The 9,725-nt window shown below is 45.6% G+C and overlaps 1 protein-coding gene across 2 annotated transcripts; it reads right to left on the bottom strand.

Annotated features, from left to right (window-relative positions):
- Nucleotides 1–1,130: 1,130 nt before the first annotated feature.
- Nucleotides 1,131–8,159, bottom strand: CWC25 (CWC25 spliceosome associated protein homolog). Of its 2 annotated transcripts, none has more exons than XM_067312173.1 (10): nt 8,078–8,159; nt 7,516–7,688; nt 6,793–7,029; nt 6,013–6,082; nt 5,361–5,488; nt 4,891–4,960; nt 4,216–4,406; nt 3,552–3,632; nt 2,802–2,963; nt 1,131–1,480 (listed from the first exon to the last, which is right to left on the bottom strand). In XM_067312173.1, the coding sequence occupies exons 1-10, from the start codon at nt 8,093–8,095 to the stop codon at nt 1,369–1,371; spliced, it is 1,242 nt and encodes a 413-aa protein (XP_067168274.1). In that variant the 5' UTR covers nt 8,096–8,159; the 3' UTR covers nt 1,131–1,368. The 2 variants fall into 2 exon arrangements, with proteins under 2 accessions (XP_067168274.1, XP_067168275.1); XM_067312174.1 differs by having other exon boundaries at nt 3,552–3,629.
- Nucleotides 8,160–9,725: the final 1,566 nt, after the last annotated feature.

Below are 9,725 nucleotides of genomic sequence, written 5' to 3'. Positions count from 1 at the left end.
GGCCGAGCCCGCTCCGGCCCCTGCTCTGAGGAGGCGCCAAGATGGCGGAGGCCTGAGGAGGTGGGGAGTGGGAGGTGCCACCTCCTCCCCGAGGAGGGGGAGTGCCGGGCGCTACGGAGGGGGATGGCGGCGGTGGCCGTGCGCTAGGCCTGATTCAGCCTGCGGGAGAAGGTGCGAGAGACGCTGCCGGGCTCGGGCTGAAAGGGGGAAACAAAAGAAAGGGATAGGCCGAGGAGGAGAGAAAGGCGAAACAGTCTCCTCCCCTCCTCCTTTTCCCGGAGATGGTCTCTCCCACTTGGCGTGACGTCCACGCCCAGACCACGCCCCACTCAGAGCGAGCCAATAAGCAGCGAAGCGCCTGGAATTATGAATGGACTGCTACACACGTCACAGCCCGGTGTTTAAAGGGCGAGCGAGGGGTCCGGCGCTGCGCGGGGACCCCGGCGGCAGGGAGCCCCCAGCCCGGCGGCCTCGCATAAATCTGAAAGGCTGCAACAAGCCGTTACAGCACCCTGGACCCACATAACACCGTGGGTTTTCCTCTAACAATGAAGTTCAACCCCCTCCCCACCCCCCCCAAAAAAGCTGCAAAGAACACTTAAAAATATCGGTAAAGTTTCTCCTTTAAAAAAAAAAAAAGTCTACACTGCTGTACATATACACATTACTTGCATTACAAAATCCCAGAGAAATATTTGCTGTATCAGCTATACTCTGTTCATTCCTTATCCTTTGAACAAACTTCCTTTGGGCCAAAACATCATTCAAATCTGTGAGCAATTACATACCAGCTACAGATATTTTACAGACTAGTCTAACATCACCCTCCAAACTCACACTGAAGTAGTGACATTACCAGTCAGTATTTGGTCTGTCACTCATGCAGCCGTTACCAAATTCAATGAAGTTAACTCACAAGTGAATCTGTTCTGCTCCAATTTTTAAGTACTAATAAAAATAGGTCTTTCACTCTATCATATAAAGAGTTTGGACAATTTGCCCAATGTAGAAAGCAGTTACCACCAGGCATAATCCGGTAATAACAGTATACAAAAGTGATACCAGTCAAGGTGGAGAGAGCAGGAAAAGATCTGGCAATATGTTAAAAATAGAATACGAGGGCTCACAAGTTCTCCAGCAAAGGTTTGTTTGCAAGGTCATACTCATTACAAATGTATTCACAATGCCAGAAGACCAGAACACACTGTTGGCTGCAGCACAGAAATCCAGCAGCTCTTTGGGAGATGGTAACTGTTCCTCTAGAGAGCAGTATAGGCAGCCAGAGGATGGCTCTGTGCTGGAGGACTCTCACCTTTGGGGAATAAGTGTCCATTTAACTCCTGCACAGAAGCAGAGGAAGAACAAGTTTCATCTCTGCATAAAGTTTTTTTCCAAGGCAGCGGGAGTTCTCTGGAGGGAGTGGATATTGCGTTTCACCCGATCCTCTAGAGTAGTAGAGGCACTCTCCAGTTTTAAGCGACTGCAGAAAAGTGAACCAAGAAAAGAAGTCAGAATTTCTTTCCAAACATTACACCATTTCTGGCAGGATTCATTATTCCCAAATCATCTACCTACATTAAACTAAAATAGGAAGCAGCAAATTATTTCTTATTAAAGACTGCAGTGAAAAAACTGAACAGCTTTTAGTTTGGCTTGTAACAGATTTGATGTCTTATTTAAGGTCAGCACTGAGAAATACGTTTTCAGTAGCTCTCAAGTCTCCTTCATCTTCCAAATATAACTAACTGTTAATTACAAATGCATCTGTCACAGGGGACTTGGTTGCTTTCTGAGAAGCAAACGAGGGAAAAGCAATGCGTTCCCGAACCGAGGGCAGCGCTCCTCTGGGAAGCCAAATGCCAGAACTCATGCTGTAAATTACTATGTTAGACACAGAAGAGAGAAGGGACCCTTGTGATCGCTTGCTTCCTGCTTTTACTACTTCAAACCACACTGCTGTGCTTCTCTGAATGATCTCCTCATGCCCATCACCATCTTTAAACAGCACGCCAATAAACAAAGTTTGTCAGTTCAACCAGCTTGTTCTGCGCAGGGGAACACACAGAAATCCCTTTCCACAAAAGATTTTGCTCAAGGAGAAAGTCTATTGTGATTTTAATCACCCTTGCATGATTCTAGCTCTGGGCAGCTTCAGAAATTAGAGTGTATCTCCTTCTCTGAATAATTTATATAGCCTGGAGGAGACTATGTTACAGCAATTCCATAATACACAACCCTGCCATAGGATCTCTCACACACCACTGCATCAGGGCCCTCAGAAAACAGCCCCAGAGGCACACGGGGAAAGCGCTCTCCTGACTGGATACAGGGCTTTCTGGAAGTCCTCATGCCACTCCAATTTCTTTTGCCTGGCATCTACACAAGGGCCTGTAAGCTACTATTTGTGGGTAGAGAGATGCCTCTAGAACTGGTCTGACTTCTTGTTTAGCACAGGTTTCAGTCACACAAGCCCTTGGCACACAGATTCCCAGTCGGCTTGCAGGATTGGAACTCTATTGTAAGCTCCTACAAGCAGATGTTAAAAAGTTTTCATTTTAAAACACTAGGCATTTCTATAGCGTGGCACAAATAACTAGCCACCAGTTTTCAGGTCTGATTACCAAGACCGTCACAGAAGTATAAAGTAGCTATTTTGGGGTCAAAAGAGAATTTGGGAAAAGTAGATTTCCCTAGTTCTACTGCAACATAGTGGAGAGAGATCTATACCATGAGCACTCACTCCTGAGAAGCTGTGGCCTATATTTCCCCTGAATGAAAAAGCAGATAACAAAGACACTCACTGCAAGAACTTCCCATCTCGGGAGTCAAGTTTTTCCATCTCTCGTTCCAGTTCCTCCTCCTTTCGGTGTTTCCTGAGGTTGTTTGCTCTCTCCTCATCCCGCCACTTAGCATTTTCCATCATTTCCTGGCGTTTACGCTCTAGTTCCTCTGGAGAGATCTTTCTATTTGCATAGAAAACAACATTGTTGTGAATCAGTAGTATGCTGGACCCCATCCCCCTCTTGCTTTCCATTCTTTAACATGAGTTATGATCTCCAAAATTAGGGGTGTTTAACATGGCTTTTCCTTTGGTACCCAATCAGCAAAGCACATAAGTACATGTCTAAATGTTCTGCTTTACCATGCCCCTAGAAAGAGTCTATTTTCTTCCTCTTTTCAGCCTTCTTCTTTTAACTGATTGGTAAGATGATGCTGTCAAGGTCATAATTTCTTGATGACAGTGAAAGAAAACGCTTCTAATTAACAGTCTGTGGGACAAAGACTGACTTCACATGGCTGCCCCACACAGTGATGTGAGACACATGGAGAACCAGCAGCCATATGAGTTGGTTTGGGAAGCCGTCCAAAGTGTTAGCAATCAAGCTCGAGAGCAAACTGAACACTTTAGGACTGTCTGCCTGACTTTCTGGTGGTCTGATCTGATCTATTTTAATTAACAGAATGAATTTGTTTCACAGATTACACCAAGCTATTTCAGAATCATCAGGGGCAACTTGCATCCAGAAGCAGAGGGACAAGATTTTACTTACCTTGTGTAACCTGGAGTATGCTGCCGTCGATAGCCCTTTTTAGGGGAAGGGCTTCTAGCTCTGCCTTTCTCCTCCCGACTGCTATAACGCAAAAATACCCTCTTTTTAGGACAGATGAACATGAATTATTACACCTCTAGACTTTCCCCAGATTTTTTGTATACATTCTGAAACTAAGATCTCTGCCATAACTGTGGGTCTGTTACTTCTCCACTTCAAAAACAGATTCTAATGACTCTTGACATACTGTTAATTTCCGTATACTTTTATTCAGCTTAAATAATTGAATCAGCAGGCAATAAGTACCTGGTGCCTGACTTCATCAGCATTTAGCAAGGGTAATTCAAAGATTACAAAGATCTTCTAAAGAGAATCAGTAGCCAAATAAAGTCAAGTCACAAGCAATACCTTTGTGCACACCTAAGAGGAGGGTGTCACAAAAGACAAGCACAGTCGCAGACAGCATGCTGCCCCCAGGAGCTAACCTGTGTGCTTCTGCACACCTGCATAACTGCACAGCCGCTGCCTTTACAACCAGGACTGAACAATAATGTGGCCAGCACACTAAAGTGGTAGAAAGAGATGGAATAAGAGGGATTTTGATTCCTGAGAACTCCCCCACCAGCAGCCCTTGGTATATGTTATCCAGGTCAGCCACACTCACTGTTTATTGTGTCTAGAAGGGGATCTTGACCACCTGCATCCAGACTGTTCTGTACTCTTCTTGCTACTGCGCCTCTGAGGAGAGCGGGACTGGCTCCTGGACCTGGAGCGATCCCGGTGCTTGTGGGGGGCCCTCTCCTGGCTGGCAGCTGGAGAGCTCCGAGACTTGCGGTTCTGGTCAGAGTCTCTAATCTGGAATTCAAAAAGTGTCCTTCAGGAGAGACATCCTCTAAGAGCACCACAACAACGGAAGGCCACAGAGGAGAGAGCACACGAGGCTAAGTGCAGGAATGAGCCTGTGTGTATTTTGGTTTATGTATCTCATCTGCTGGGTTCTTGTTCTAACACCTGTGTCTAAAAAGATAACTTCTGTATAACGTTCAACCATAAACTAAATTGCCGTTATAGTCAAGTACATTATTTAAACAGATGTACAACTCCAGGAAGAGAAACTAAATAGAGCTTACCTTGAACTCAGAGAGGACAAAAGTTCTAGCAGGATCTGAACACCTTTGGTTTCAAGGCTTGGATGGCTCCAAATTGAACCTGAACTTTATTAAACCATGTCCCCTTCATAATCCTCTTCCAGTTGGTGAAGCAGTTATTGCAGCAAGCTTCTCCAACCCTTGCATGAGCATTTTCTACTGAAAGAGCCGTACAAAACACAGGTACTTACTTGTAAGCCATATCCTGGGACCTTGGAAGGAACAGGTTTCGAGGAAGAACTATCCATCCTCTTCTGAGATCTAAAGAGAAAATAGAATAGTACTTTTGAAACAAATGAAATTAAAAAAATACAATATTTTAGTATATTAAAATGTCATTAAAAAAAATACATTCATATGTAGAATATGCCTCCCCCGATTTATTTTTTTCCCCAGAAGACAAATAAAAAGGCACTCCAAATGAACAGATACATTACAGTACTACAGAACTATCAACTTGGAGCGGGGAACACTTACATTTTTTTTGCATCCAATGAGCTTATAATTTAATGATCCAAAATCAATAAGTAACAGTACAGAAAAGCGTGGCCAATTATGAGCATTAAAAGACAAGACTCAAAGAGAGGATTGGAAAGAGACATTAAAAATAGATAACTGAAACAGAAAACGATATTTTTTATAATGAAGCCTTGAAACATACTTGGTTTTGTTTCGGTCCTCATCACTGCTGGTACTTTCACTGCTAGAACTGCGACGTCGATGTTTCTTGTGCTTCTTCTTCTTCTCTTTCTTCTTCTTTTTCTCTTTTTTATCTAAACTGTTTTGAAGCTATAAAGCAAGACAACCTTTCATTAACAGTCATTACTGTGCCTACACTTGAAGGGTCAGTATCACAAGGCAAGGGACTCCATGCAGAAACAAAGTTCTCTATGCTTTTGGGACAAAATCTAAACCCGTTACCAAGATTCTCTCTCAAAACTAAAGCACTTAATAGTCTTCCCCAGCATCAGTTTGGTATCAGTGCACATAAAATCCTATGTCTCCAATCATTCTGTCATATTAAAACAGCAATTAATCACTAGTTTAAAAAGACAACAGAAGAGCAAGAAGAATAAAAGTGACACTGGATATGAAAGAAGGAAATTTAGCTCTTGCTGAGAGACTGATATGGAACCTCATTCTATTATATCTAGATTACAGAAAGCTGAATTTATTCCATTTTGCTATGAAACAGACAAGGAACAGAACTCAGCTCCTACTCCTAAAGGATATTAGTTTTGTCCTATGATCCTGTCCTTGATTCAGTGCATTCTACATTTTGACTCTGTTAAGGAGTACTGAGATACACCTACCAATTCTTTGATTTTCTTCATTTTTACAGGATTATTCAAAACTTCTCTCTTTTTCTCCTCCTCTCTCTTTCTAAAGCAGAGAAAAAGAAATTAGTATTTCCAAACAACTGCAAGTATCAGGGATCATATTTTCATGAAAGACACCAGTGAAGTGCCGATCCTGAAAAATTATAAGCAAGAAAAAAGCAAGTTTTGTACATTCAGCAACACAGATCCATTTAAGATGAAGTCTGTCTTTTTTTCCCCCCTACCTAGGAGTCCAACTAGTAGGGCAAACAAGATTTTTTTGTTACGATCCACCTGGCTACAATGCTGCTAAATGCCTGAACTCTCAAAGCAGACAAGATATATTCACATACACATAAGAGGATGACCTAAATTTGTAGAGATAAAACCAGTGTGCAGTAACAGCCTTTGCATTTTTATATCCTTATCAACTTGCAGCTTGAGGTCTATATCATGATTATCAGCGCTTCCAAATCACATCTTAGATTTGAATTCAAGTCAACAAAACTATCCAAAAGCAGCTAACTGATCAAGCTGATTATTTGGTATTATATTGCTGTGTCTAGAACACACAAATTAGTAGTCGTGTAAGTGGTTGATGACCTCTTTGGGGCCAGGACTGTCATTACAGCTTGGAGCTCACAAACAGGCAGAGGGAGCTTTCGGGAAAAGGCATAATAGCATTCTTCACATAGATAAGTGAGAGTTCTCTGAAAGTTGCTATTACTGATGCTCTGCCTGACCTACTACCGCTATCAACTCCACATTTAGTACCTTATCATGAAAAGCGGATCCTCCCGGATTTTGTTTGCCATGTCTAGGACAGAATTGGCACCTGATTTGGCAAAAATGGAGCCCGGGAGAAGTCCTGTCTCATTGGAACAGCCTGCATCCTTGTCTTCTGTCTTCTCAAAGACGTATTTATCCACGGGGCGACCCATAAGATATTCTTCTCTGTTCACCATGCCTCCAGGACCCTGGTACATCCATTCCAACTTCTCTTCTCTTTTTCTGTTATAAACAAGACCATTTCACTTTCCATCACAGAGTTCTAAAAGTTACATTTTAAGGCACTGCTCTATGAAGGTGAGTGGAAACATCTTCATGTCAGAGACATTAAACTCTTGATCCCTGGCAGGAGAGGGTTTTTTTTTTTTTTTTAACATGAAGTTACATGTAAGAGCTACAGAACACTGTGGCAGGTAATTAACTGAATGAAACAGAGGAAGGAGTTAAATTATAAACCTTTTCTACTGTCATTTCCTCTAAAACAAAAACAGCATAAGATGACAAACTGGCTGATTACAGTTTACAGTCTGTTGCTAGCAAAGCCCTGACAGTTTGAACACAGCTCCAAGCAAGTTTGAATAAAACTTTCCTGCTCTGAACCTGCTCCTGCTGCAGTAACGAAATCACCCTCTGGAGCGCTGAACAGAGGATTTCCAGAGGCAGTAACCGCTGGTGTCACAGGCACTGGGAGCACCAGCACCACCTCACCTGACAGTGCCCATATCCTCCGCGTAGCGCTGCATCTCCTCCCGGGCTCGCTCCTCCTGCAGCTCCCGCTGCAGCTCCTCGATCTTCTTCCGCTCGGCCTCATGTTTCTGCTCCGCTTTCCAGACCTTCTCCACATTGCGCAGGGTCTGCGGGTGCCAGCTCTTCTTCAGGTTCTGCAGAAGCGACCAGACCGGGACCGTTACTGCCAAATGGCCGCGCTCCCCCCTCCGCCCGCGGGTCCCCAGGGAGCCTCCCCAGCAGCAGCGAGGCGGTGGCCGCGGAGAAGGCCCCGCTCAGAGCCGGTCTCTCCCTCAGCGTTTCGGGCCCGGGGTCGAGCCCCGGCGGGGCCTGTTCCGAGCTCGCTGCAGCCTGCTGGGGCCGACGGTCCCGGTGACCGGCCCGGTCCAGTCTCACAGGCAGGAGACGGCCCCAGGGCCCAGGCCCCGGCGGCCCCGGGCACCTCGGCCCCGCCGCCCGGGCCCAGGGCGGTACCGGGAGCCCGAGGAGCCTGGCGGGGTGGGGAGGATCCCAGCTCGGCTCCCCCCGGCGCCTCCTTCCTCACCAGGTCGCCTCCCCCCATAGCGGCGCTCGGGCGAGCGGTTCCCTCTCCGCTACCGGGCCGCTCGCTGCGTCATCACCCCGCGCCGCCGCCTCTTCCGCGCGGCGCCGCTCCCTGACGTCACTTCCGGAGGGGAAGGGAAGGCGGGAGGAAGGCGGGAAGATGGCGGCGCGATGGCGAAGGCGGTGCCTAGCAGCCAGCCCGGCCCCGCCGCAGGCCCCCGCGCCGGCTCCCGAGGCCGCTGAAGGGCAAAAAAAGGAAAAAAAGATTTAAGTCACCAACGTTAAGTCGCCCAGGTGAAGGTAGCGCGTTTAACGGCCTCGAGTGCGCGGGGCCGCCCCTCCCTGCCGGCACGGCTGCCACACAGCACCTGCGGGTGCAGCAAGGACACAGTCTAGATGTAAGTGGTACTGCACCTGCGGCCTGTTTTCTTTCCCTTTCCTCCATCAGCCTCTTAATTTGAACTAGAGCTCAAATTTGGGTGCCCCCAGAGCAAAAGCTCTCCTTTGCAGACCAATGGTTTCAACAACCACTGCTGCCACATCCTGCTGGACTCAACACACATGAAAGGGAGGATCTTTGTCAGCCAGGCAAACGCCATCGTGACTGATGAGGGGCTCGGGTCCATCCTGGCTCAGATGAAAGCCAGTGCATCCAAAATATAAACCAAAGGATGATCTTCCAGTGCAGGGTATCATTGGTTTGCTGGATGATTATCCACACTATTCTACTGAGCTTGCAAGATGGTCAGCTGGTTTATTTTTATTTAAGCTCCCTTTCATTTTGGTCTCACCTGGAACTGAGGCAAAACTTCAGCAAGTGTATGCTTCTAATTAGGATAGTAGAAGGAATCTTCCAGAAGTACCTAGGAGTTGCTTTGAAAAGGGGATAAATTCAAATATTAATTTGAATAGGGGATAGATTCCTGGAGGAAGTTTTAGTATTGCAATGTTTTTAATGTCTGTTTTATTGGCTTATTGCATTTACTGTCAACAGCTATGATACTACCATATTTAAAGATAGCTGCATCTTCATAACTCATTTTAAATACTGTTCTACAGTGTAGTTTCAGAATACACCAGTCTCAGAGCCAGGTAAAGATCTCACAGATATTTGTCCCTGAGACCCTATTAGGGTGAGCCTCTTTCGTCCAGTGGTTGGTGGGTTTGAACTGGTGACCTCCTGGTTCCTAACCCAGCTCTTTGCCCCTGAGCTATGTCCTGCTGTGAATCAGCTGCTGGGGATCCCCCTGAGGCTGGGGGTGTAGCGCAGGGGTACAGTGTCTGACTGCAGCCCAAAAGGTCACTGGTTCAAATCCAGGTACCCCTAACCATCAAGATCTATCTTGATCTGTAATCTCAACAAACCAACCTTACCTTGGTTTGATACCACAGCTCCCTTTAGGAAACATTTCGGTAAAGATCCCATTTTCCAGTAAAAAAAATTATGCTCATTATTTGCAGTTTAAATTAATGACAATTATTCACACAGGAGAAACTAGTCACCTAGTACTGCCATTCTGACAGTTTGTTTACATGTATGTGTATTGTTCAGGAGAACATACAGAGGAAAAGTACTAAAGTATGATTTCATGTTTGGCAAAACATCAAGTAATCTCTAAGACCATGGACAAGTAAGACAACCTCTGCTC

Source organism: Apteryx mantelli, chromosome 28, assembly GCF_036417845.1.
Source record: "Apteryx mantelli isolate bAptMan1 chromosome 28, bAptMan1.hap1, whole genome shotgun sequence".
NCBI lineage: Eukaryota > Metazoa > Chordata > Aves > Apterygiformes > Apterygidae > Apteryx > Apteryx mantelli.
This window is presented reverse-complemented; position numbering and strand designations above follow the sequence as displayed.